We start from the raw sequence: 27,189 nt of genomic DNA, 5'->3' as shown, positions 1-27,189 counted from the left end.
CAATCCTTGTTCACGGGCTGAGGATACAAGAACAATAAAGTCAATCTCAGGGACTCTCTTTAAATACCCACATGATTTTTCAATTATGCTCAGGTGAGCGCCTGATAGTTCGTAATGCAGTATGGGATAAGTAGTCCATTATGTATCGCCAAACTTACAATCCATAATTCAGAAACCCTGATAAGTTGAGAAGGCACTCAGAATGCAAGGTAGGTTAAATTCGCAATCCAATGTCCTGCCGGGCTCCGTATTCAAAGGGCCCCAGGTACGCCACTACAATCACGGCGGAGGTGCGCCTCGACGGCTGGACGGCCGCCAAAATACACAGTTTTCACATTGTCCAAAACAAGGCTCACTCACATTGGATTAAAATGACTTTGCAACCAACCAGATTCTGCGTGTATCTTCAATTTTAATCTTTGCCCAACGCGTTTCAGATACTCCAATCCTTGTTCACGGGCTGAGGATACAAGAACAATAAAGTCAATCTCAGGGACTCTCTTTAAATACCCACATGATTTTTCAATTATGCTCAGGTGAGCGCCTGATAGTTCGTAATGCAGTATGGGATAAGTAGTCCATCATGTATCGCCAAACTTACAATCCATAATTCAGAAACCCTGATAAGTTGAGAAGGCACTCAGAATGCAAGGTAGGTTAAATTCGCAATCCAATGTCCTGCCGGGCTCCGTATTCAAAGGGCCCAAGAGAAGATGCCACATCCAACGTTAGGTTTCGCCTTGTTTTTTCCAGCTGGCAGCAGCAAACTTGAAACAAGCCTTGACAGTGAAAAGTTACACCAATGCTGCCATATGCGTTTCGGGGACCATTCCCCTTGTTCTCTTGGCTTGGCACTGGGGAAAAGCAAAAAGCATTGCACTGAGCTTTTTCCAGGTGTTGCTAGTTCTTGGGACTGCCCACCTGGGCGTGTCATTCATTGCTAGGCATTGTGGTTATCGTAGTTCAGTTGAGTAGTAATTGGCGCTGCTGTGCCTTTTCCTCCGATATTGCAATTTCCATTGGATCACTGCCTGGGATTTGGCCAATCTGCTGCTGTGTTTGCACCGTTGTTCCTCTGTGTGTTTCTCCTGTGCTGAAACACACAGACCCGCTTGGTTAACAGTGGCGTTTATATATATCCAAAGTAACCTCTGCTCCACTGGAATATATTTGGTTTTGTATCATGGTTTCTTTTGATACGGGTTATTTACATTGATTGGTGTTTTTACATGTCTTGGGGACAGACATACTTTTAACTTTCAGGTCACATGATAACCCACTTGGGTACATATCAGTACTGCACACTGAGTGGACTTTCCTTTGCTTGGGTGGCAGGTCCTGGTCACAGGGGCAACAGTTCCAGAAAGTAACATATACACTTGGTCCCTGTGCATTCTCAACCCACTAGGGATTTACATGCGGAACCGCAGGATGCAGCACCCCCAACGTAGGGGACTCCATGTATAATGGGCACTCGGTCGATCCAGAATAGATGTTACATATTCCTTATGAACTGCATTCGCACTGGAACCACTAGTGTGAATAGATCCCGTACACCAGGCACCATACAACGCAGTCCCCCGAGTACCTTGACCTGTGCTCTTTCATTAAGCACTATACAGTTTATTCATGACCTGGCTTTTCCCGGGACCGAGCTCCCTTTGGGCACACGCAAACAAACACATTCATCCCCAACCTGCTCCAGCTTATACAGTACCTTTACAACACCTTGTATTGTATTGTATTGTATGGAATGCTTATAAAGCGCGGCTGTCACCCAACGGGTATCCTGGCACTTAGAGACCTGATGAATGTAAAATTAGGACAGCGGGAACTGACTGAGCTCTTAATCAGGATGCTTACTACCTAGCCCTGGCGAATAGCCAGGTCTTAAGGTCCTTCCTAATGCCCATCAGGGAGTCGGCTTGCCTGATGTTTTGCGGTAGCTTGTTCCAGAGACATGCTGCTGCTGTACCAAAGGCCCTGCCTCCCATCCTGGCCATCCTAACTCTTGCAATGGAAACCAGACTTTGACCTTTGTAAGTTCTCATGTGTACCATGGTGACATTAACTTGTACAAACTTGAGGCAATCAGGTATAATTATGTGTTACCTAAACATATAATATGGTATGTGGCTTTAACACAATGTATTGTGCATCACATTTTCTACAATACAAGATTGCAATCACTGTTTACATTACTTGTTAACTTCACTTGTACAGTCCTACCACAATGTTCATGCCTGACTCACAGTCCTATTACTATGTTTTATATTGACTATGTAATGACGCCTCTCTCGACACTTCCCTGTGTGATCAAGACCGCAGGACAGTCGAAACATGCCACGTAGAGATTCATGAAGCAATAAATCTTTATTTGCATTTCAGTATTCCCGCCTGAAAGCACGCTTTACAGCTTTATGGATTTACTATATATATATATATATTACCTACTGGCGGTCGCCAGTAGGTAGTTATAGTTAGGACCCTGTTTCCATAGGAAATCCGCAACATTCTATTTGGAATAACTTTGGCGCCGGTCGACGAATCCTCGCGAAATTTTCAAAATAGGTGGGGCGCTACGCTCCGCTCCTACCCTGAAAATCTCGGGGGGATTGGTCAAGCAGGGGCCGAGAAAAATTGGGGGTCCCAAAACGCGTTTTCCCCATGCATTTTTCCATAGGACCTTTAGACACAGCTACAGCCCGAACGGCTGAACAGAATTACTAGAAATTTGGCAGAGAGGTAGCCATAAGGTCAAGGAAGTGCCTTTTGCAGGTCTGGTGTAAATCTGTTCAGTATTTCCTGAGAAAATAGCATTTAAAAGCATATATATATGTGGGCGGAGCCTAACCACACATCTCATCCTGAGATCTGATTGGCTGTCAGCACTTCATCCAAGAAGTGTTGGCAGCCATCTTGGGACCAATATACATGATAGCACCTCATTAAAAAGCATTGCAGTTAATAGAAGGTTTTAAGACTTTAGTTACATTATAAATCATTTGTTGATGGTACCATACTCATTTTAGGAATTGTGGTATGTTCTAAGGTGATTTCACCATGTGAAAAAGCCTTCTGCTGGGATATCATGATTGAGAGAAAAATATTTTCTCATGCTTTTACCACAGAGGTTTGGAAGGTGATCTATAGGCTAAACTGAGAGCTTATTTTCTGTAAATTCACATTATCTTTCTCAGTCATGTGAGAATGAAGTCTGACATTCTCAGTAAAACATGTACATCCAACAAGGGCAGAGACTGTCAGTTGATTCCTTTGTGTTCTACTGCAGCTTCCCAGAGTGTTCCAAAGAACTACTAGAGCGCTAACAGTCCTACTTATGATAAACGTATGGCACACCTGAAGCCATCTTGCTTGGATTAAAGTGGTAACTCTTAAAACATTTAATTTAAAAAGGAACAAAATGAGGGGGTTCATTTTTCCATAAAAAGTATGATTAGTGCTGCAGAAAGAAAAATTAGGGCACATTTTGAGTGACTTCTCAAATCCTCTTCTATTTCATTAAAACATTCTGACATGCAGACTGAAACATGCACTTTCAATACCAGCAGCAGTTTTCCCTGGTGAGCAGTAGCTTTACTACAGTGATCTAATGAGCAAAAAGAGTGCTAACATTCTGAATTTATGGCAAATGTGTGACACATCTGAATGCCTTCTTGATGGAATCAAAGTAAAAAACTGAAAGTATTTCCTACTGAGGAGACTGCAGTAAATGAGGAAATTAGGAAACTTCATAACAAATAAGTCTCCCAAGATGGCCACCAGAGACAAAAGAGCCCAAATGTAGCCCAAATATCACCCAGATGTAGCCCAAGTATAGCCCAATGACAGAATGTCCCAAAATGTTCTTAAAAACAACTAGAGCGCTTACTGTCTTCATTATGACAAAAGTATGGCACACCTGAAGCCATCTTGATTGGAATAAACTGGTAACACTTAAAACATTTAATTTAAAAAGGAACACAATGAGGAGGTTCATTTTGCCATAGAAATTATGATTAATGCTGAAGAAAGAAAATGAGGGCACATTTTGAGTGACTTCTCAAATCCTCTTCTATTTCATTAAAAAATTCTGACATGCAGACTGAAACATGCACTTTTAATACCAGGAGCAGACTTCCATGGTGCAGTAGTTTTACTACAGTGATCTAATGAGCAACTAGAGTGCTAACATTCAGAATTTATGGCAAATGTGTGACATATCTAAATACCTTCATGATGGAATCAAAGTAAAAAACTGAAAGCATTTCCTACTGAGGAGACTGCAGTACATGAGGAAATTAGGAAACTTCATAACAAATAAATCTCCCAAGATGGCCACCGGAGACAAAAGAGCCCAAATGTAGCCCAAAATCACCCAGATGTAGCCCAAATATAGCCCAATGACAGAAGTGTGCAAAATACTTATTATTTTGTGTTTTTGCAGTGTTATATAGTGCAGACTTGTCAGGTATTGGAGTGCTTTACATGAGCATTGGTTACATCACACAAGAACAAATTCATTTTGGTTGTAGACATGGGGAGACTAAGTGATTTGACCAGAATCACAGAATGTCGAGCTGAAGCAGAAACTGCAACCTGGTTCCCCAGTTGCAAAGTCTGCAGTTCTGGAAGTAACACCAAATCCTCTCCCCTAAGTGCAACATTTAATCAAGTGGTCAACTGGATAAAAAAACATAAAGATAACAAATAATTTAAAAGTGCTTTGTCGCTATTTTTAAACTCAGAAAATATGTCCTTATTTTAGTCTTTTAGAGCACGAACCATAATTTTGATGCCAATAAGACCCTCTCATATATGTAATTTCTAAAGGAAATGCTCTAGGTATTACAGTTTTGATTACATCAAGATGATGTCAGGCGTTCCACCCTTTTGTAATAAATATAGAATGTTAGCAATCTAGTTGTTCATTAGGATACTGTTGAGAGGCAGAGGTCAGGGGCACGGACTCTGAAAATTGAAGGCAGGTAGGAGGGTGCAAAGGCAACAATTTAACCACACTGAGCAGGCAGGAAGGGCCGTGGAAGCACAACAGACTATGGAGGGCAGTGGAAAGGGGGGCAGGGGCAACAAACCAACAATACAGGACTTGCAAGAGAGGCTGTTGGAGGGAAGATCTATTACGGGTCAAGGAAGCTAGGGGCGGTCCCCAGATCCCCGGGAGCCACCACAGAACTGAGCAGGAGAGTGAGTCAGGGACAAAAGGGGCACCTTAATTTGAGCCGGGGTGCCTAGGAACGCTTGCTCCAAAAATGAAGAAAACAGACATATGAGACATGGAATTGGAGGCAGAATACAATGGCAGTTTAATGAGAAGATGCAACTTCAAAGAAACCGCAGAATAGAGACATAAAGTACAAAATACAGAATCCAGATAATCATACAGCTGTCATAATATTCTCTGTATCTCAATTAATGTACTGACAGAGAGAGAGAGAGAAAACACATCTATAAATGCATCATGAGAAACAAGTTACACCAAGGAAAATGTTACCTAGGAACACTCACGTTTACTCTTAGAGCAAGCATTCCTGCAATTACAATACAAAATCTTTTAAATGCAAAAGTAAAGAGAACAATGGTTAAACATAACATGACATTTCATATAGGTAAAATAGAATAAGATACTTCAAGCAAAGCAGAGCAAGACATTTTAAGCAAAGGAAGACAAGAGCTCCCAGCTCTTGGGGAAAACCTGCACTGCCTGTTAACCTACATACAGACGGTGAGGTAGTCCGTCGATATCTGTGGGTGCTCCCTTTTTATATCATTTTGTGGGCTCCTTTGCACGCTACATCTACCTACGTATGCTACCCAAAAGCTTCGTCTGCAGATTTTACCAGACATTTCGTCATTTACCCACTTAATGCTGACAATGGACTGGGTGAAAAGGTCAGTCTCTCAGGTCAATCGCTTATCGTAAGTTCCATAGAGCAAGCAGAAAATAATGGGTATTGTACGGGAATTCAATATATTCATGTATAAAATCTCCTCAGTTCTCCTAACTTGACGCTCTGCGGTTGCCACTTCCTTAAAAGCGGGAAACCTGCCCAGGAAGCAAGTACCAGTCCAGGATGCAGCCTACTGTATGTCGACAGCTTCAGGGGGATGTTGAACTTTGATACCGAGCACGGAGCACTCGGGTAGGGTGGGGGCTACTAGTTTGGATCAGAAGGCCTCGCAGACCTGCCTTCAGACTGCTATACACTAAAATTGCAGAGCTATGGTCAATTTAACAAAGAGGCCTACATATTGAACAGAAGGGCCTACACAGGGGTTTTATGCTGGCTGAGTGGTAAGGATGTCTCAGGATAATTATATAGCAACACAGGAACCGCTGGTCAATTTAATACGGCCTACAAATGCAGCTGGCAGGGCAAGGACAAGGGTCTCATACTTCAGGTGTGGACAGAACGGGCCAGGGGCCCCCTGTGATACAAAATCTACCCTCCTTCAAGGCTGTGGCAATGTAATAGACAATTGTGGGCAGAAGGAAGAGGCAATGGTAGTACAACCATACATGCCAACAGACCCGATTCAGCCAGGAAACGTCCAATGTTTTTAAGCTCAAATGGGCTTTATTTGATCTGTCTCCTGTCTACAATATCCTCTTTTTCAATGTAACTCAAAGGGGAAAATCAATACCCCAGTTTTTTTTCAAAATCTCCCTCTTACCAAGTTCAAAATGTTCGCAAGTATGGTACATTGGATCATGGAAGGAAATGGGATAGGGACATGGACTTGGATAACAGAGGACAGGAGGGACATGGAGAGGTGCACCAAACTGACCCTGCAGGGCAGGCATCAGGGTTTGCAGCAGCACAATACACCACACAGGGCATGCAGGACGGGAGTGCAGCACAAAAATCCATAGAAAGCAAGAGGGAGGGGACAGGACCATGCACATGGACAACAGAGAACAGAGGGGCAAGAGGCAATGGTAGCTAGCTGACCATAATGGACAGACAGGAGAGAAAGCTGCAGCATAACAGACCATAAAGGGCAGGAGGGACGGATCAGGGGCATTACAATGGAACAGACAAGCCAGGAGGGAGGGAGTAGGGCTGGGGGCAAGGGGGCAGGGCAGGAGCAGCAAGATAGCCATGGAGGTCAGGCAGGATGGGCACTAGAAGCAAGACACACCATGAAGAGCAACAGTGAGACTGTGATGGCATACACACAGACCATGGAGGGAAAGTGGGAGGGGGTCAGGGGCAGCTAACTGACCACACAGGGAAGGTGGGAGGGGCCATGGCAGCACAGAAGACCATGCATGGCAAGTGGGAGGGTTAGTGGCAGCACAATGGCTATGATGGGCAAGAAGGAGGGTGGAGGGGCATGCACAAAGGACGATGGAGGATAGAAGGGAGGGTCAGGACCTGTGCACAGACAAGAAAGTTCAGGGGAAGAGACCTCACAACAGACCACACGGGGCAGGCAGGAGGAGCAGTTGCAGCACAACAGACCAAGGAGGGCAGAAGGGTGTGGCAGTACAATGGACCATGTAGGACAGGAGGAAGAGGATAGGGGCATGGCATGTGGACAGGCAGGGTGGAGGTGGCAGGGACAGGTTACAGTCATCTGACAATGCTAGGCAGGTGGGAGGGGAGTGGCAGCTCAACAGAACACTCAGAGTAGATAGGAGTGGCAGGTCCATGGGACATGGTGGGCAAAAAGGATGGAGCAGGGGCATGCACAAAGACATCGGAGGGCAGGGGGAAGGAGAATAGGGGCAGCAAGCTAAGCACAGAGTTTAAGCAGGAGGTCAATGATGGGGCATAGAATTGGGCAATGGAGGGCAGGAGGAGTGGACTGGTACATCATACTAAATTGAGGGCAGTGGCAGCACATCAGACCATGCATGGCAGGAGGGAGGAGGCTAGTCCATGGATTCACACAACAGAGGATAGGGAGGAAGGGGATGGGGCAGCAAGCTAACTGTTCAGAGAAGGCGGGTATTAGGAACTTTATTGTTTTTAAAACATTGTGTCTGTGCGAACTACTTAAAATATGAACAAGTATGCAGCATAATCTCACTTTTATTCAGGAAGAAGAGGACGTTTGTGACTGTGACTCCGGGCTCACTTGGCAGAAACACCCCCTGACCCTCCACCCCCTATCGCAAAATGTAATGCCCGTGAAAAGGGTAGGTGAACACAGTGTTATATAGAACATAGTCCTGAGAGCACGATTGAAAATGAAAACTAGACATAGTGTATGGTATAAACTATGCACCAAAAAGTGTGATATAAGATGAACCGGGCGTGAAATATAATATGCAATACATTGTGCGCAATGACAGATTCATTGGAGAGCGCGAGATAGCACAGGCACTAGCGCGTGCTATGCGATATGCGCCTTGGAGTGTAATATGCACAGGGCAGTGTTGTGTAACCTAACTAGTCTCTAAAGTTGTAATATAAAATATGTGCTGGGGAGTGTAACGTTGCATATGCACTGTGACAAAGATATGGATCCCAGATTGTAATATGTATGGCATAGCACTGTGCGTTATAACATAGGCATCGAGAAAGGCACGTTAGATGGGGCAATATAACCCGTGCGAAGACAAGTGTGGCATGACATATTCACGGGGTGGTGTTACAGTGCACATGGGCTAGAGAGTGTCATAGCATATGCACTAGCTAGTGGAATACAACACAGAGGTGTGTGGCACTCGGCAGGCAATGGTGGGTGTAACACAGCATTGGGCTCTGTCAGGAGCACGCTGTGACTCTCAAGTGATGTTCGTCCCCTTTCCAGAGAGTAAAATAAAAAGTATTACACATCCGGCAGTGGATGTGTGTTTTATTAACCGTGAGGGGGGTTTCTTGCATAGTTTTGGTCGAATTGTTGTCGAATCCCCTTTGAATGGCTTGGTGTGCATGTGTATTAAATGTGCCCGTCAATAGCTACCCATGTTTTTATAAATAAACGACAAGGGTGTCTACCAGGATTAGGCACGGTAGGGCATCAGACATGTCAGAGCTTCACTAGTGGTGTAAATACATTCCACGTGGATTCATTGCATGCATAGTCGCCTTTTAATGAATATCACGCAAATCGTCATGGTGATAGGTACGTACGGTTTGTCCAGCATGTCCTAGGTGTGTCTATGAATATATTTTTTTTTAAAATATTAAAAAACAGTGGCCGGCCCTGGGGATTGGGGTCAAAAAAATATAATTAGGAGACTGGCCCTGGGGGATGGGGTCATCAGGGCCAATAAATTAGAATAAGAAGGGGAACCAAACAGCCCCCCTTCTTAAAAAACTAAAATAAATAAAAGACTGGCATCGTGCCGGAGGCCATGCCCCCTCCGTGCAGCACTCTGCAAACGCGCCCCCAACAGGCATCTCCAGTATGCGCCAGGGAGCTGCGCTGCAGCCAGGTGTTCTGAGGCCAAGCCCCTTTTTACACCTCTCTGCAACGCAGCTCTGTGGCGCTTACTGGAGGTACCTAGTGGTCTAGTTTGACCCTAGGGACCCTTAGGATTCAAGGGGACTTAATCTCTCAACTTAGAACAGCCACAGGGCGCGTTTACACAGTGGTGAAGGGAGGGGACGGGGCCTGAGGTGACGTGTGCAAACACGCACTATGGCACGTTTTAAATTGGGGATATAATTTCCCTTCAATACTGAGGGCCCCTGGGGGCTAACTAGCCCACCAAGTGCTTCCAGTAAGCGCCACTGAGCTGCATTGCAGAGAGGTGGTCCAGGCCGTGCCACTTTTTACACCTCTCTGCAACGCAGCTCTGTGGCACTTACTGGAGGTACCTAGTGGGCTAGTTGGACCCTAGGGACCCTCAGGATTCAAATGAACTTAATCTCCCAACTAAAAATGGACACAGGGCGTGTTTACACAGTGGTGAATGGAGGGGACGGGGCCTGAGTTAACGTGTGCAAAAACGCCCTGTGGCCTGTTTTAAGAGGTAGTTTTAATCCCCATGCCCTATTATATACTAGGGGCTTACAGAGGAGGTCATGCTAATCACAGGGGGACCCCAACGCATAATGTTCCCTAGTGTATGTAGGTGTTTTCACTGTATTCTAAGTGTCTTTTAACATAGCACTGGCTCTAGGACTGGTTAGTCAGACTCAGTTACCACCAGTATCCGTCTGAAAAAGTTGAGGGTACAGGATGATTTTGCAACAAGGCTTCTTTCTGCTCTTCTTTTTGTTCTTTCTGCACGTTATCCTTCTTACTGCACTTATCTTCGTATTTGAGGACTTCTGTTGCTTCTTTCTGCACTTCTTTTGTTTCTTTCTGTGCATTTTTTCTTCTTTCTTCACATGTCCTATCTCTGTAGGCATAGTTAGAAATTAGCATTTAAAAAACCTTTGAAATTCACAGAAAAAACCATAGGTTTCAGGCACGTTATAGTTAGGAATTAGCATTTAAAAAACCTCAGAAATTCACTGAAAAAACCATAGGTTTCAGGGGTGTTATAGTTAGCTGGACTTTTCACTTGTACAAAACCATTGAAATTCCCCCGTTATAGTTAGTTCAGCTAACTATAACTCGCGCGCCCGCAATGCACTGCTGATGACGTCACATATTACATCACTCATGACATGGTCAGTGACATCACTCATGACATCACTGATGACATCTCAAATGACATCACTGATGACATCACTGATGACATCATCCTTGTGATAGAGTGGCAGACCTCCTCTCACCCTAATATAACCTTTGATACACACATTCAAAAATAGAGACTAAAATTTTCAAAACAATGGACATACCAATACCAGTTACAACAACCTCTTCAGTAATTCTAAGATCCACATACACATCCACTCATTCACCAACAGTCCTATACAGTCACTCATACATGTACTCACTCATCATATGTACTCATACACCTATACATCCTGTTACACAATGCCACTCATCCATAGAGTTACTCACACACATAGTCACTCATGCTAATAAAGAATCAAACATACATTTACTTGCATATACAGTTATACACACACCACCATACTTACTTCTACGGAAACTTACACATACTTAGTCTTTTAAACAATCACTTATAGAAACACATACTTATTCATACAGGAACTCTTTCAATCTCTCACTCTCACATATACTCACATATATACACCAATAGTCACATATACTAGTTTAAAACATATGTAGTTACTCATAAAGACACTATTGAGACAGTCATTCACTCACTAACACACCCATACACACACTCATCCACCCATACAGTCCTGCACACATGCTGTGTTCAACCCATACAAACAGTGAGTCACTCATTCATGCACCTATGCACTACGTAATACCCCCCACCGAACCATGCAGACACTCAGACTGATACTCAAAAAACCAACTAATAACCTATATAGACACCCATGTAGCTACTCACCAACCCATGCAGCCACTTATACACAAAGTGAGAGACTGATACAGATATTTACATATTTAAACATTACTCACTAAGCCATGTATTCACTATGATACACTTAATCAGTCAGTTACACAATCAATTTTTCAAAAACAAATCATCCATTTAGACACTTATATACCCATTTATTCTTCCATCGACCTTGAGATATACATATATAAAACATATTTACTTTTCAGAAAAACACACATTCACTGGATGATGTCATCAGTGATGTCATCAGTGATGTCATTTGAGATGTCATCAGTGATGTCATGAGTGATGTCACTGACCATGTCATGAGTGATGTAATATGTGACGTCATCAGCAGTGCATTGCGGGCGCGCGAGTTATAGTTAGCTGAACTAACTATAACGGGGGAATTTCAATGGTTTTGTACAAGTGAAAAGTCCAGCTAACTATAACACCCCTGAAACCTATGGTTTTTTCAGTGAATATATATATATATATATATATATATATATATATATATATATATGTATATATATATATATATATATATATATATATAGTTTGTATTCCAAACGCCCTGAAGCTTTTGAAAGGAGCACTCGACCACATCTCCAAACTCGCGGTCCATTGTCACCTCGTTGCAGCTTGCTCCTCATTGTTGTAACAGTCTCGGAAGGTGCCGACACGTTTCGAGGCATCACACACCTCTTCTTCTTGGGCAGAGTTAAAACATTGACGGCTCACCTCGGGTTCCTTTATGCGCGCCATTAGTGGGGGGGCCTAGTGCAGTGTTTGGAAAGGCATTTTAGGATTTGCAGTCCTTCAAGGTGAATATTAGTGATTTACTGTAGTAGTTTCAATGTCTTTATAATTGTTGCTATTCTTTACCTTAGTAGGATCAGCAATGAGGGTCCAGCAGTTGTGCATGAAAACAAGACTGTTTCAACAATGAGGAGCAAGCTGCAATGAGATGGCAATGGACCGCGAGGTCGGAGATGTGGTCGAGTGCTCCTTTCAAAAGCTTCAGAGCGTTTGCAACACAAAATTAATGTCACGGCATCCTGGCCGTGGAAAGCTGCACCATTCGTGAATATGAAGGCTGTGGAGCGAAATGGACCGACTCCGCGAAGCACCACGTTTTCATGTGCTTCCCAATGAGGAGTCCCTTGAACGAGGATTTAGTGGTAGTGCAAGTTTATTCAGCCATGAATAAATAAAATCTGTGGTGCACTGCACTCTCGATGCAGGTTGTGTTAAAGAAAATAACCGGCAGCCATATCCTTGCCAGTGTTAATACGAGACCATTGCCTCTGTGATAAACAGAGCTCCTTCCGGTGTGTACCACAACCTGTATCGAGAGGGTGCAATGCACCACAGATTTTATTTATTCATGCCTGAATAAACTTGCACACCCACTGAATCCTCGTTCAAAGGACTCCTCATTGGGAAACACATAGTTGCATAGCTCGGTAGGGTCAATAATGATGCCATATTTTCTGTCCTCAAACTATGGCGTGAAATTGTTTGCCTAGTTTTTGCTATTGCTTTTGGAAAGCATTGTGCTGCTGTTTCTGCCTGCATGGTTTTTGTTGGTAGTTCAATGTCCTGTGTAGGACATTTCACGGAATAGGTAGATAAATCTTTGGACCGCTGTTAATATATGGTGCAAGCAGTTTAGGGGTGCTTTTTGGTAATGCACTCTGAAAGGTGTGTTTTGAGTGTTTGTTGGACAGTACTTGCTTAGAAGTTATGTCAACCACTTGAATTAAGAGAACTGTAACACACTGATTTCTTCAATGAGGTTATGGATTTCGTTGGGATATTTACATATTTCATGATACATCTGTTGCAGAAGCAGAAGGGGTGGAACATTGGCCTTAAATCACCATTACACGCCTTTTCTTCTAATAGCAGAACGGGTCCCTATGCAGCAGGAGCATTTCACCAGTGCGTCACCTGAGCACCTAGAGAATCGCAAGCAGCTTGTAGGGACCAATGGGACTTTCAGATACCAGAACTTCACATTTATAGTCACTGGATGGAAGATGTCTCTGTCTGCATCTTGTGCTGTAATGGCTAGTCTAGTATGAGGTACAGGAGTGCCTTCCAATGGTCACCACAGCTGTCATTTGCCTGTGGTTCAGGAGAAGTCCATGGCAAGATGGATATTGTACCTCGCTCCTCAAATTCATGGATTTACATGGAATACCAAGCGGGTGTGTGGCAGGGGCTTTGCAGCTGTATGTCATTGGAAAGCGATCATTATTGGGTGTCCAGTGAATATTGCCTCAACTTAAATTGCCTCATAAATGTAACTTTACTACTGCTCTGCTCCAGTTAGGGTAATATTACTCTGCTGTTGCAAGGTAACAGAGGCCTTAAATGAAATTAAAATACATCACTGGCCTGTGTTCATGTATCTTGTTGCATTCTTATTAAGCTTTTTGGAAAATTTTCAGTCTACTACCTAATTTAAAAAAACATTTTATAAAGAGAAAAATGGAGCTGCTGTCCACACAGAATCGTTGTTTTTTTCTCAATTAAGGATTTGAATTCATATGTATACACTTTTTTGGGGGACGTGGCTGGAATAATTTATTTGACTTATTTAGCAGCTCAAACAGTCATCTTTCATGTTTAAACAAAATAGTTTCATATGAAATAATGTTAAGGTATATGAGGGTGTATACTAACTCAAATTCATTGTTAATGTAGTATCACTTTTGTACATCATTATGATGATACAGTTTTTGAAAAATATACTTCTGCCTAGGAGATACATTTTATTGGTGATATGTCTAGAAGAAAAAGAAGGGGGAATTAAAAAAGCTGCTTTGTTGTAAAACAGTTTAGATGCACTTTGTTTTGTTATTGTAAGGAATCTGTTTTACTAAAAATATGTGTTTAATATACTTTTGTATATGTGATGTTTTTATTCCTTCATATCGGCATCATTGTTATGCTTGACTGTGGTGGTGTATGTCCTTAAAGTGCTTGTGAAAAGTTACACCGTGTTATTAAAGTAGCGGATCTGCCACAACAGCGAAAGATTATTTGACAAGATTTAAAACTATAATCTTTAGTAAAGGGTTTCATAGACAAATTGTTAATCTACAATTCACAAATCACAAACTGCCTAAAATTAATTATTTGTAAAGTAAGGGGACTTAAGTGTTCGGCAAAGAGAAGAAAAATACTCAATAATCTAACCAGAGAAATGCAAACTTTATCTTATATCAGGAAATTAATTTATCGCAGGAGAGAGAGTGAATATATTCTTAACAAACAAATTATACAAAAGAATTCCGTCCATTTTGTTTGTAAATCTAAGTATGCTACCAAATTATTGAGAAGGACGTTGTGTTCAAATACAATCCATGAGGAAAGATATGGCACTAATTTTAGAAATATCACATTTACCATTGGACCAATTATTAGAGATGCATACATACACATTACTGTCCCTTTGATAAAATGCATGTATCATTTGAGAGGATTGTAATCTGGTAGTCTGTTTCAAAATCAATATATCATTAATGGTGATAAAGTCTCTTGTTTTGTTAGATAAATGAGAGACGTGACCCAACTGGTAATAGAACTATATCATTTTAAATGCACAAATGAGGTATTCATGTAAAGACTATTTTCGGATTTCAAAATGTTATAGAGGTCGTGGTAAATTTAGCAAAGCACTGATCAAATTCCATCGCAATGAAACATGTCCCCTAGTCTTCATTCCACACCCACATGCCTTCTTGTCTGAGAAGGGTCTTCGTAACGCAAATTTCGGGCACACTTGACATTTTCCTTACATCAGACTAGAGGACTGTGCACTTCTGTCTACATCTTTGCCACTCCTCATTGCTGATGCTCGCAATTCTGTCTCCAGTGCCACCAGTATATAATTATGCAGCTCCTTTATTCAGCATTAGTACTTTCTGCATTGGTTATCTTCTGGAATCATCCAGTACACTCAACCAGGGCAAAGCTGGCTTCATAGTATTTGCAAGACGCGCAGAACACGCACGTGTGAAGTTAACCGAAGTATTCCCCCACACTTGCATCAGCTTTGCCTTCTTGACGAATCTTTGCGATGTGATGTGCAATTTGACCCAGAAGTCTTTGCAAAATTCTTATGCATAGGCATTGGCTGCCTTCTGTACTCCCCTTCTTCTATTATTCGCTGTGTTGCAGACTATAGCCATTATTTGGGAATAGGAGATGGACAGTTTAGAGAAAGGATAGAGTGGTCTTCATGGTGAATATATTACTCCAAGTCCAGGGCTTATTCCCAAAGCCATGCACCAACCTTCTGCAATGAGTCAGAAGAACAGTACACTGATGGGCTTCACTAAAATCGAACAGGTGAGGGTGATCACCAATGTGGGTAAAGGTGATGTGACCATATACTGCACACGCATGGGTGTGTCATACCAGCCACACACTGTTTTATGATCTGCTTTGACCAGAACTTCCTGGTCCCATCATTATGTGGATGGGTGTAGTGGGCTTGAAATATTACCCTAGATCTTGGAATGACATAACTTCAATGTAGTTAACTATATCCATTTCTGCCTCAGAGGTGTTCTTAAAAACACTATTGAGTCTCGCCTGAGCAACTGGTGAACTATATTTATGAGGTGCCTTGGGCTCATTCTTTACTCTGTGATGCAATAGAGCACAAAATGGACATCTCATTTTCTAGCAAAGAGGGCCTTACGGTTCTTTCTGTAACCAACTACTGAGCTGGCCTCAACAGCTGATGGAAAACTGTACTGACGTTTGTGTGCCTATAGCCATCTCTTTATAGCAATGATATACTCCGATGCTCAGATATAAATTCCAGCCTTAATTCTCTTAAACCTTTAAAACCACTTGCACCACATACAAAAAACTGGACTTCTGCTTTATAACTTACCAGTTCTGCATTATCGTCCACTTCTCCAGTAAGTTTTCCAATCAATTTTGCATGTAAATCATCAAGCTGAAGGGGGTTCATTGAACCTCGGCCTGATTAAATTGAAAACATGCATTAATATTTCTGTTAAAAATCAAAAGACCATTAGGAAGAACAGCAATACTCTGTGCTCACTACGTGTGCAAACTATGACAAAACTTCCATATGTCACATCATTCACATATGTTCTACAGTATGTCCCAGTGAGGTCAAGTTAACCTAGTGTGGAGGGTTCCATGGTGTCCCGCAACACAAGTGTAATATCAACATGATTCTACATGACTTTTGTTGTACGCTCGCTGTGTCCCATAATGTATCTCGCCCTGTTCATTGGGAAGCTGGTGGTGTATTTGATTGTTAGGTGTCAGCTTTCGTATCCCGCTCCCTCAGGTAGTCCCGTAAGGGCTTCCAAATATCCATGGGTCTAGATGTGAGGGACTGTAATTCTGCGAATGTTTCACTATTTGTGTCACAATACATCAGACCTTTGATCCAGTTTTCAAGTTTAGGACTCTGTTTACTGCCCCAGTGCAAGGCTATTTCTCTCTTTGCCATTAGCAGTGCTATCGCCACAACCTGTGGGATGCTTTATGTACATTTGCAACATGTCCCAGTAATGCCATTAATGGGGACAGTGTTATTTGTAAATTCATCTTTCATGCTAGTTCTGCAAAAATGCTGTTCCAGTATGGAGCAAGTTTCTCACAGGACACAAATTCTGTTACATTTGTGTGACATTTAGGGCAATACGAGAAATGGGTAGAATCTATGAGAACCATCAGCGCTGGGGTGGTGTATGTCCTCTGCAGGAATTTATAGTGTATTATCACAGGACACCAATTTGGTTTGCGTGCAGCATTCTAGTCAAACATGGTCTGTAAGTGGGTGTGCCAGGTCCATTTCCCAGGCTGCTCTCACTCTGGTGTCATGTGTTGGTACAAGTGCTAGGCATGCGCGATATAGTCTAGATATGAGGTAGTCTCCTGTGGTATCGGTGATGAGCAGTTTAAGTGGTGAAAAGCTGCACGGTTCTAGTGGGTATGGTGACATTCTGTCCCTGAGGGCTGCTTGAAGCCTAGGCAGGACAAATTGATCCATGTAAGGGGTGTCTTGGAAACGAGGGTTCTCCGTTTGGGAGAACACATGACCCCCGGGAAAGAGGTCTCCAAACGTGCGTAGTGCGTATTGTCAGAGAGTACGTTGAACTAGGGGTTCCAATGTGATGGGTAACCACAGATTTACCATCAACGGAGTCGCTGACGAATAAACTGTTGCGCCCCCTGTCTTTTTCAGTAGTCTCATCCATGCCCACTTTTGTCTATTCTTCAGTATCTATCACATAATCTGACAGTGACATGTAAAGATCCCAAAAACCTTTTGGTTGCAAATTGGATTTTGATGCAAAAGTAGCCAGCAAGTAGAGCACCCTCGTATTAACACAGCTCTTGACAGTAAGAGGATTTATCAAAATGTTAATATTCTGCAATTTCAAGTTGGTAAATCTGGAATAGACTCTGAAAGCAACTGGAATAGTACTTAATTTTACAAATCACCTTATCCTTTTTTAATTATGCCTGTCTTCTTGGTCTGCACCACATGTTAATCCTTAATCCTAATTCACCAACTGCCTGTGACAACCGTGACACTTACAACCTTTGTCAATGATGTGGAATTACTTTGGTGACCATCAATCCACAGCATAGTCAAATAATGATGTAAGTATGCACACAGAGAGATGGTATAGCTTTGGCGTACCAAAAGTATTGTGTGCTGATTTAAAGTATCACAAGTGTATTATAACCTATCACACTTGTAAAATGGGGGATAGGATATCCGTCACCTTTGTGATAGAGCAAACCTCATGATACTTCCCTAAATTTTAGATGCACAGTAAGTGGAGCAACTGTTTCTGATAAGAGAGCTGTATCTTTTTAGAGATAAGGTATAGGTGAGGTTTAGTATACCACAGTGGCTGAGACAGTGGTTTACTGAGAATTGATTTGTTATACCAGGTCAAATTTATCAAGGGAGGAAAGCTAACGGAAATAGTACTGGGTTTTCAAGTCAATGTTATTGCCCCATGTTAAACAGGTACAACATTTAGAAAAAGTATCCTGACTTTTTGTAGGAGTACCTTTATCCCAAGATCAATAAGAGTTAAGCAAACATTTCTGTTTGGTGGTCAATGTGAATGTAAATTTGACACAATAATGGTGGGTCCATGTATATAGAACCTGGTGTAAACTATGAGCGTCTTATAGAAAGAAAATACAGCATCTAAAAGATGTCTGGCAGAAGAGGTAGGGGAAATAACTAATAGTGTAACTTAAGGAGTCATGCAACAGGGAGCATTCTGATTTAATAGGATCATCTAGCCAGTTATTGACATCCCCTTTTATTATATAGCTAGAGTAATGAAATAAAAAACAAACAAAAGGGAAGACAAATGAGGCAAGTTCAGAACCAAACTAATTGTTAGGTCCTGGGGGAGTGACGGTTGATGAATCAGGACATCAGCAAAGGATAGAATTTATTGGCATCAATTCTGAAGATAAGAGTTTAGCAAACAAAACCTCAGAGGTGCTAGTGTGAGACGGCAGGCAGCAAATCAATGGGAAAGAACAAGTAATGGTCATATTTACCTGAGTAGGGTGGTAGAAACATGACGTTGATCCCTACTATAACAGATACTGTAAGAATCAGGGCCTGGTGCTGGTCTTGAAAGACGTGGAGATGGAACATCAATGGTCCTTGGCTGCAATGAACTTCAGTGTCTCTACAAAGGATGAGGATCTGGTCTCTAAGCAACAATGATTCTCAATGTTCCCAAGCTATAGGTGCAGGCTATGCTGTCAGCGAAACTGTTGACTGCTCTGTGAGCTAAGTTAGACCAACTGAGTAGTTCCAACTGTTATAGAGGTTGAACAGAACAGCTGTCAGCTGCTCAGTCAGTCCTCTTTTACCATGAAGATGGAGAGAGAAGAATGGAGTAGATAGCTCAAAGACATTCTGTTTCTTCATGTTCTGGCGAGGCTCTTGAAATTGAGATCATGGGAAGCATTGACGCCCCCTGTTGACATAGTAGCATCAGCAGGCTTGGATGCTGTCATCCTGTCCTCTCTCTGTCACAGGACACTCTGTTTAAGGTGTCTTGCAGGGCAGTGAATGACCTATGAGTATCTGTGCCACTCATCAAGCATTAACTTTGCCTCTTTGTATTGATTCCTTGCCACATATTGGGGGTGTAGAAAGAGGGTAGGGGCTAAGGAGGAGCAGGGGTTAATGCAATGAAATGGACAGTTCAACCCTTGGTGCAAGCTGGTAGGTAAATTAAGGACAATGAGCTTAATCCAAAGTCGCCAGGACAGGCCGGAGGCTAAACGGGTAGCATTTCTCACTAATCCCCTGGGCATGGTTTATGAAGGTTGTGTACAAGTGTGGAGGTGAGCAAATAACGGTGGGCTGCCATAGGATTCAATCCCTTGGTAAAGGATGAATTGTTTTCACACCCCTCAGCTCACCATATCCCAATGACTATGATTATTGCACTGCTGCTATTTTGGTAGTATGATAACTCTAGAATATAAAAGTGGAGCAAAACAGTGATTTCAAGGACATGTAGATATGCGTAGACTGAAACCAATGAAGTGTAAAAGAAAATCAAAATTATTGCTTTGTGGTCTCTGCATAGTAGAAATGAATGCAGGGCATGACCTAAGGCCCTCATCCCGAGCTACTGATTATGGCTGAAGACAGATAGTGGCTCTTGGCTGCGGGGGCTGGGTTCATCATTTAAGAAAACATTTAAAATTCACTGAAAAAAACTTGAATTAAGGTTTAATTAATGTAGTGCTCATAGCAGCCTGACAATATTTGCAGGGAAATATCCAAATTATCAAGATATAGTTTCTGTGGCACAAAACAGTTAGGTAGCTATGCATTAAGTTTCATTACTGCCACGTACTGCTCATGACCTCATACTCGATGTGGCAGATGACATCACAAATGACACTGCCAATTACATTGTTGGTAACATCACATATCACATCACTGCCATTATCTCAAGCTGAGCGCTTCTGCTTCCCCCTCGTTTTAAGATGCATGGCTTGGATTTCAACTGTGTTCAGTCACCTCTTTGTAGGTATGGCCTAGGGTTTGTTCAAACACTACATTGAGCATCTCCATCCCAATAGTCCACTAGACAAAGCCTTCAGACATTGATAGCATGTATTTAGTACAATGTCTGGTATCTGGTCAGGACCTGTACTCTGGACCTCTTTTTCCTACAACAACTGGACTGCACCTTCGGCTGAGCTTGAAGAAATCTAGTGCTGGTCATCAGCCATGCCCTGAACTTTGAAACAATTTTGAAATAGTCTTTGGACAAGGGTTGTGGGTAGATTCAACTGCTTCTGATAGAAAATCTTTGCAATTGTCAGGTCATGAATTTAGCACAAGGGGTGTGTGAAGTAGCTATGCTGTACAGCATGGGTACTCACAAACTTTCTCTCGAGGGGCAAATTTACAGTGGGGTTTATGGCCGAGGGCCGCACCGGTGGGGGCAGGGGCAGTGGGGGAGGGGGGCGGGGCTAGAGCAAAAAATAAGCTATGCTCTCTCTCTCTCTCTCGCTCGGTCTCCCTCCCTCTCTTTATCTTTTCCTCCCTCTCTCCATCTCTCCCTCCCTGTCTCGCTCCGTCTCACTCCCTCTCTCTATCTATCACTCTCTCTCTCCCTCTCCCTCCCTCTCTGTCTCCCTCTGTCTCACTCACTCTGCTTGTCTCCCTCTCTCTCTTTCTCTCTGCCTCCCTCCCTTTCTCTCTCTGTCTCCCTCTCTCTCTCTGTCTCCCTCTCTCTCTGTCTCCCTCCCTCTCTCTGTCTCCCTCACTCTCACTCTCTCTCCCTCTGTCTCCCTCCCACTGTCTGCCTCCCTCTGTCTCCCACCCTCCTTTCTCTGTCTTCCACTGTCTGTCTCCCTCCCTCTGTCTGTCTCTCTCTCTCTGTCTCCCTCTGTCTTTCTCCCTCCCTCTGTCTGTCACCCTCCTCCCTCTCTCTATCTCTCCCTCCCTCTCTCTATCTCTCCCTCCCTCTCTCTCCTCATCTCCCTCTCTCTCTATCACTCTCTCTCTCCCTCTCTCCCTCCCTCTCTCTCTGTCTCCCTCTGTCTCACTCACTCTGCTTGTCTCCCTCTCTCTCTTTCTCTCTGCCTCCCTCCCTTTCTCTCTCTGTCTGCCTCTCTCTGTCTCCCTCCCTCTCTCTGTTTCCTCCCTCTCCCTCCCTCTCCCTCTGTCTCCCTCCCTCTATCTCCCTCCCTCGGTCTGTCTCCCTCGGTCTCCCTCCCTCTGTCTCCCTCCGTCTGTCTCTGTCTCCCTCGGTCTGTCTCCCTCGGTCTCCCTCTATCTGTCTCCCTCCCTCTGTCTGTCGCCCTCCTCCCTCTGACTCCCTCCCTCTGTCTCCCTCCCTCTGTCAGTCTCCCTCTGCCAGTCTCCCTCTGTCTCCCTCTCTCTGTATCCCTCTCTCTGTTTCCCTCTATCTGTCTCCCTCCCTCTGTCTCCCTCCCTCTGTCTGTCTGTCTCCCTCGGTCTCCCTCCCTCTGTCTCCCTCTCTCTGTCTCCCTCTCTCTCTGTCTCCCTCTCTCTCTGTCTCCCTCTCTCTGTCTCCCTCTCTCTCTGTCTCCCTCTCTGTCTGTCTCCCTCTCTCTGTCTCCCTCCCTCCATCTCCCTTTCTCTGTCCCATCTGTCTCCCTCTGTCTGTCTCCCTCTGTCAGCTCACCCGCTGCTCTCTCTCCCTGCTGCCCTCCGTCACATCACCCGCTGCTCACACACCCTGCTGTCCTCGTCACCCTCTGTCACCTCACCCGCGTGTGTCACCCCGGGCTGAGACTGCTTCCTGGGCACACACACAGCTGCACCCAAGTACTTCACAGGTCTTTAAAAGGACATTCACTTGTTAATGAGGCTTTGTTGTATTTCACCTCTTCTTAGTGTCCCTGCATCTCCACTCAATCAGAGGGGAGATGCAGGGGCGCTAAGAAGAGGTGAAATACAACAAAGCCTCATTAATAAGTGAATGGTCTTTAAAAGAATCGCCCGGCCCCCATAGCTCCGCGCTGCTGCAATCGGCGGTGTTTGAGGACACTCTTTTAAAAAAAATTAAAAAAAACAGCACAAGTACGATGTCTGCAAGGTCCGCGGGCCGCCAATGAAGGGTTGCCGTGCCGCTGGCGGCCTGCGGGCCGTACTATGAATTCCCGTGCTGTACAGCAACCTCGATGTTGTGCAGCATGGCTTTTAAAAAAGAAAAACAAACCTACGCAGCATGCAGCCACGCCATTTTGTAGGTGAGCTCAATGAGCACGCATGCACCTGCAAAATGAAAGAAGGACTTTTTGTCTTTTTTTTGCCGTTCTGAGTAGTACTTGAAAATTAAAAGAAAAAAAGTCTCATGGAAGGGGGATGCAACACAGTAGGGGGTTGGGCAGATGCAACAAGCTGCTTTTCTGACTAGTGGCTGCTGCTGAATGATAGGCCCTTTTAATCATCAGTAGTTTATGTTGGTCAGTGATTGATAATGCTGCTCAGTGTTGTGCCATTCTTGATTTGATGAGTCCTTATACTCAGTGCTTGAACCCTCAATGATGCTCGGTGATGGGTCATACTTGTCATTGATTAACAAATTAATTCTTCTGCTCAATGATGAGACATGTTTCTTGGTGATGAACCTGAAAAGTGATATACATTTGAAGGTTTGCCTCTGATGTTCCACAAATAAAAGATGGCTGCACAAAGGGAAATACCCAATGCAACCTGGGGCAGAGATAGAGAGCAGATGCTTGATAATGATTGCTCAGTCAGCTCCAGGAGTAATAGGTGTCCCTGGATAACTCAGTTCCTGAAGTTGAAATTTCGCTTGAATTAGCAATTGGCGTGCTAGAGGATATACCCGGTTCTCTTTAGGCCAAGTGATGTAGCTCCCCCATATTAGCACAAATCAGGGTAGAAAATGTTCCTGATTATCTTTAGTCCAGGAAAGTGAGCCCTGGTTCAGGGAAAGGAGATGTCCTGTGTTAGACCTGGCCTTTTTTGCAGGTTTATCCCCAAACTTTTTGCCTTTTGCCTCCTATTTTTCTGACCCTGTTTTCGTTGGCTGTAGGACTCTGGGCACTTTATCACTTCTCATCAGTGCTAAAGGTCATATGTTCTCTGTGTAAATTGTGATTCTGATTGGTTAATCCATGATTGGCATATGTGATTTACTTGTAAGTCCCTAGTAAAGTGCACAGAGTGTGCCAGGGTTTGTAAATTAAATCCTACTAGTGGGCCTGCAGCACTGGTTGTGCCACCCACATGAGTAGCCCTGGAACTTGTGTCTCAGATCTACCACTGTAGTGTCTGTGAGCGCAGTTTTAAACTGCCATGTTGAACTGGCACGTGCACCCACTTGCCAGGCCCTAACGTTCCCTTTCCTTACATGCAATGCACCCCTGAGGTAGGCCCTAGGTACCCCCATGGGCAGGGTGCAGTGTATGTGAAAGGTAGGACATGTACTGGTGTGTTTTACATATCCCGATAGTGAAATACTGTGTATTTCGTTTTACACTATTGAAAGGTGTCTGTCCCATATGCTATCATTGGAGCTGCACTGTAACATTTTTACATGTGTAACTTTCAATTGGGACAAGATTGAGAAATAAAGTCTAGACTCTCTGAACTCAGAATTTACTAACACACCTTATGATAAAGGTGGTTATTAAAATTGTGTGTTTGAAAATGGGACTTTAAGAAAGTGGGCATTTTCTATTTGACCATTCTGTGTGCCTCTGACTGTCTGTGTATTCAGCTTCTCCTTCTGGAGTGACAGGAGCTGGGGATGTGCATTCACTCTAGACAGTACAAGGGGGATTGAGGTGTGTCCTGCCTTGCCTGGATGACTCATCGCTGGGCTGAATAGACCTGTTCTACATTTCGAGTGGTGGGAGGAGTTTTGCTAGCACCTGAATAGGCTGTGTTTCCTTTTCACAATGCTGTCTCCACCCCCTGTGTTCATGCTGGACCAGGGAGGAAAGATCTGTTTAAGACTTAGCTCAGAGACTCAGCCACAAAGAGAACAATGAGAAAATGGGCTATAAGTATTAGGCCTAAGACCCAAGACTTTAAATTACTTCAAGAAACAAGAGGACCGGCCAAGAAGAAGAGAGGAAGAACTGTGTGAGGAGTGCCGTCTTTTCTGTGTGAGGGGTGGGTTGGCCTGCAGTTGCTGCTTCTGTCTGTGGTGGAGGAAAAGGACTGACTCTTTTTGCCCTGTTGTGGTATCCTGCTTCTGAAGAACTCTCCAAGGGCCTGTGTGTGCTGGCCTCGTCCGGAACATCACAGTCTTCCTTCTGCGTGCTTTCCCTTTGAAGGTTCTGGTGTGTGTGCTCTATTTTTCAAGAGTCCTGGTGCTTCCACTTTGTTTTATAAACTCTGTGTACTTTCACTTTACTTTTAACAGTCCTGGTGATTGTTTCTGGAAAAGCTTCCTTCTGCGTGATTTTACTTTCATTGGAGGGCGTTCTGGTGCTTGTACTCTGTGTTACCCAGTTGTGGTGCTTGCACTCTGAATTGCACCATACTGGTGCTTTCATGCTGTCCTTTGCAAAACAGCCTGGTGCCCCCTTTCCTTCTGCTGCCTCTGGCCTGCTTCTGGAAACCCTCACTGGGCTCCTCATGAGGAAGAATCTCTGGTGCTCCCCCCTGCCTCAACGAACGCGGGCTGCGACCGAGGTGCCGCCCCCATGCAGTGCCGTGAGGTTTTCGACCTCGAGTAAGGAATGTGCGGCCACTCCCCAGCTGGGCGGGTGAGTCAGGATTGGCCGACGTTGCCTAGCAGCACTAACACCTTTTCAAGCCGCCCGAGGCACAAAAAGGGAGAAGCGGCTTCCGCAGCAGCACTGTCCAGCTCCAGCCCCGCCCATCGCCGGATGGAGCCACGCGGGCTCAGGTGACTTGTGGGCAACTGGCGGATGAGTGGTAAGACCAAGGAAGCATCCTGCAGCCTGTGCAACGGGCTGACGGAGGACCCTTTCTTTTTACCCAAGGCCAGAGGTGAAGCAGTGGTCAGGAAGGCCCTGGAGGGCTCCGGATGCGCTATTCACTGACTAAGTTCATCCTGTAAAATCTGGGCAGTACAAGTGTGCCTGCCCTGGCCAGTCACTCAACGGTGTAGGGGAGTGTTTAAGGCTGCACTGCTCAAACGCAGGCAGCTGCCCGATCCCTGGATTGCAGGGAGAGGACCTGGTGAAGTCTTCCCCGCGTTTGGCCAATATACTGAGTTTCCTCCCCATCGCCCGCAGGAAGGGCCCTGGGGAGGAGCCCCGAGTGGTTTGGTTCATTGTGGTTGTCGCAGGACGGGGTAAACCCTCGACGGAGGGCCAGATCCTGCTGATTCTACAAAAACTTAACTTGGAGAAAAGGCATGCAGGAGTTCCGGTGCCCTATGGGTTCATGGGAGATTACCGTGTAAAGTGTTGTAGGAGTGCAGGGAAGCTGCACCCTATCGGTACAGTGATATTTGCAATGATTCTTGTGCAATGATGTTTGGGGTTATTCATGTGTGACCTAACTGCTGCATTTTCACGCCTTGCATTGACAGAAAAGCATGTATTGTTATGTTTAGAAACCACACAATAAGTACAGTGATGGTGTGAGGTTGTGTTATGCATAAATGTTTTCCTAATATTTGTATGACATGTGCAATTTATAAGCATTTACTTTAGTGCACTAAAAGTGTTATGACAATTGCCTAGAAGCAAAGTGATTTATGATCTGTGTATTATGACAATTGCCTAGTGGCAAAGTGATTTATGTGATTGTGATCTAATGTGCTTTATGTATAATAAAAAGGATATTTTTATATAACCTTGTATGGAGCCTCTTTTGTGGTCTGCCTAATGTGTCCCTGGCGTGTGTGTGTGTGTGTTGCGCAAATGCTTTACACATAACCTCTGGGACAAGCATGACTGCTCTGCCAAGCTACCAAGGGGTGAGCAGGGGTTATCTAGGGTGTGTAACTTCCTTACCCTGACTAAAGTGGTGGGTTCTGCCTGGCCTAGGTGCATACCCTAGCCAACCAGAAACCCCATTTCTAACATCCTGTACTGCCCGTTGCCAGGACTGACCAAGAGAAGAAGTCCTGGGTTAGTTGGCAAGTAGAAGGGAGAGGTGTTAGGAGAGTTAGGTTTTAAGAAGGCAAAAGGTCTGATGAGAGGAAGGAAATCAACAAAGAACAAAAGAGAAGTTCCACTACCACAACGAGAAGAACATATGCTATCCATTAATGAAGACAAACATTCTGAGAAATGATTGCAAAGATCCTCCTAAGGAGGGGTGCACTCAAAACTGCAACCAGGGCAATACAGTGATGTTAAAGACTTCTTTAGTGGACTTGGAGGCAGAAGAGATAAAGGTATGGTAATGAAACAATTATGGGGCTTTATGGGTTTGTATCCTGTAAGTGTACTAAACCTTTAGGTTTGATGATAATAGGATTTGCTGGCAGGACTATCGTCATTGCAGCATCTGTTGAGAAGTCTAGTAATGGTCAGCGATACTGCAACATATCATTTCTACAACTTTATGACAATATTAGAAGGCATCTTTCTACTAATGTAATAAAGTATTACAGTTGAAATCACATAATGCCTGCTGCTATACCAACACTGGGCCTGATTCACAAAGGCAAATTGAGACGAAAGTCTAACTTTATGACTTTTGGTATTCACAGAGGTCATATTTGAGTCGTTTCTTTATGTTCGTAGTCGGGCCAGAGTCTCCGGCTTGAGCCGTACTCTCCACACCCAGTCCATAC

General features: G+C 43.9%; 1 protein-coding gene across 1 annotated transcript in view; it reads right to left on the bottom strand.

Annotated features, from left to right (window-relative positions):
- SPMIP4 (sperm microtubule inner protein 4) overlaps positions 1-27,189 on the bottom strand; it is a 312,584-nt gene that overhangs the window by 91,715 nt on the left and 193,680 nt on the right. Inside the window, exon 8 of the mRNA XM_085631652.1 lies at positions 16,308-16,399. Within this exon, the coding sequence (XP_085487778.1) occupies positions 16,308-16,399 (92 nt within the window). The remainder of the gene's footprint in view (positions 1-16,307; positions 16,400-27,189) is intronic.

This window comes from Triturus cristatus, chromosome 10, assembly GCF_964204655.1.
Source record: "Triturus cristatus chromosome 10, aTriCri1.1, whole genome shotgun sequence".
Classification (NCBI taxonomy): Eukaryota; Metazoa; Chordata; class Amphibia; order Caudata; family Salamandridae; genus Triturus; species Triturus cristatus.
The sequence above is the reverse complement of the archived record's forward strand: the minus strand, read 5'-3'. Positions and strand labels throughout refer to the sequence as shown.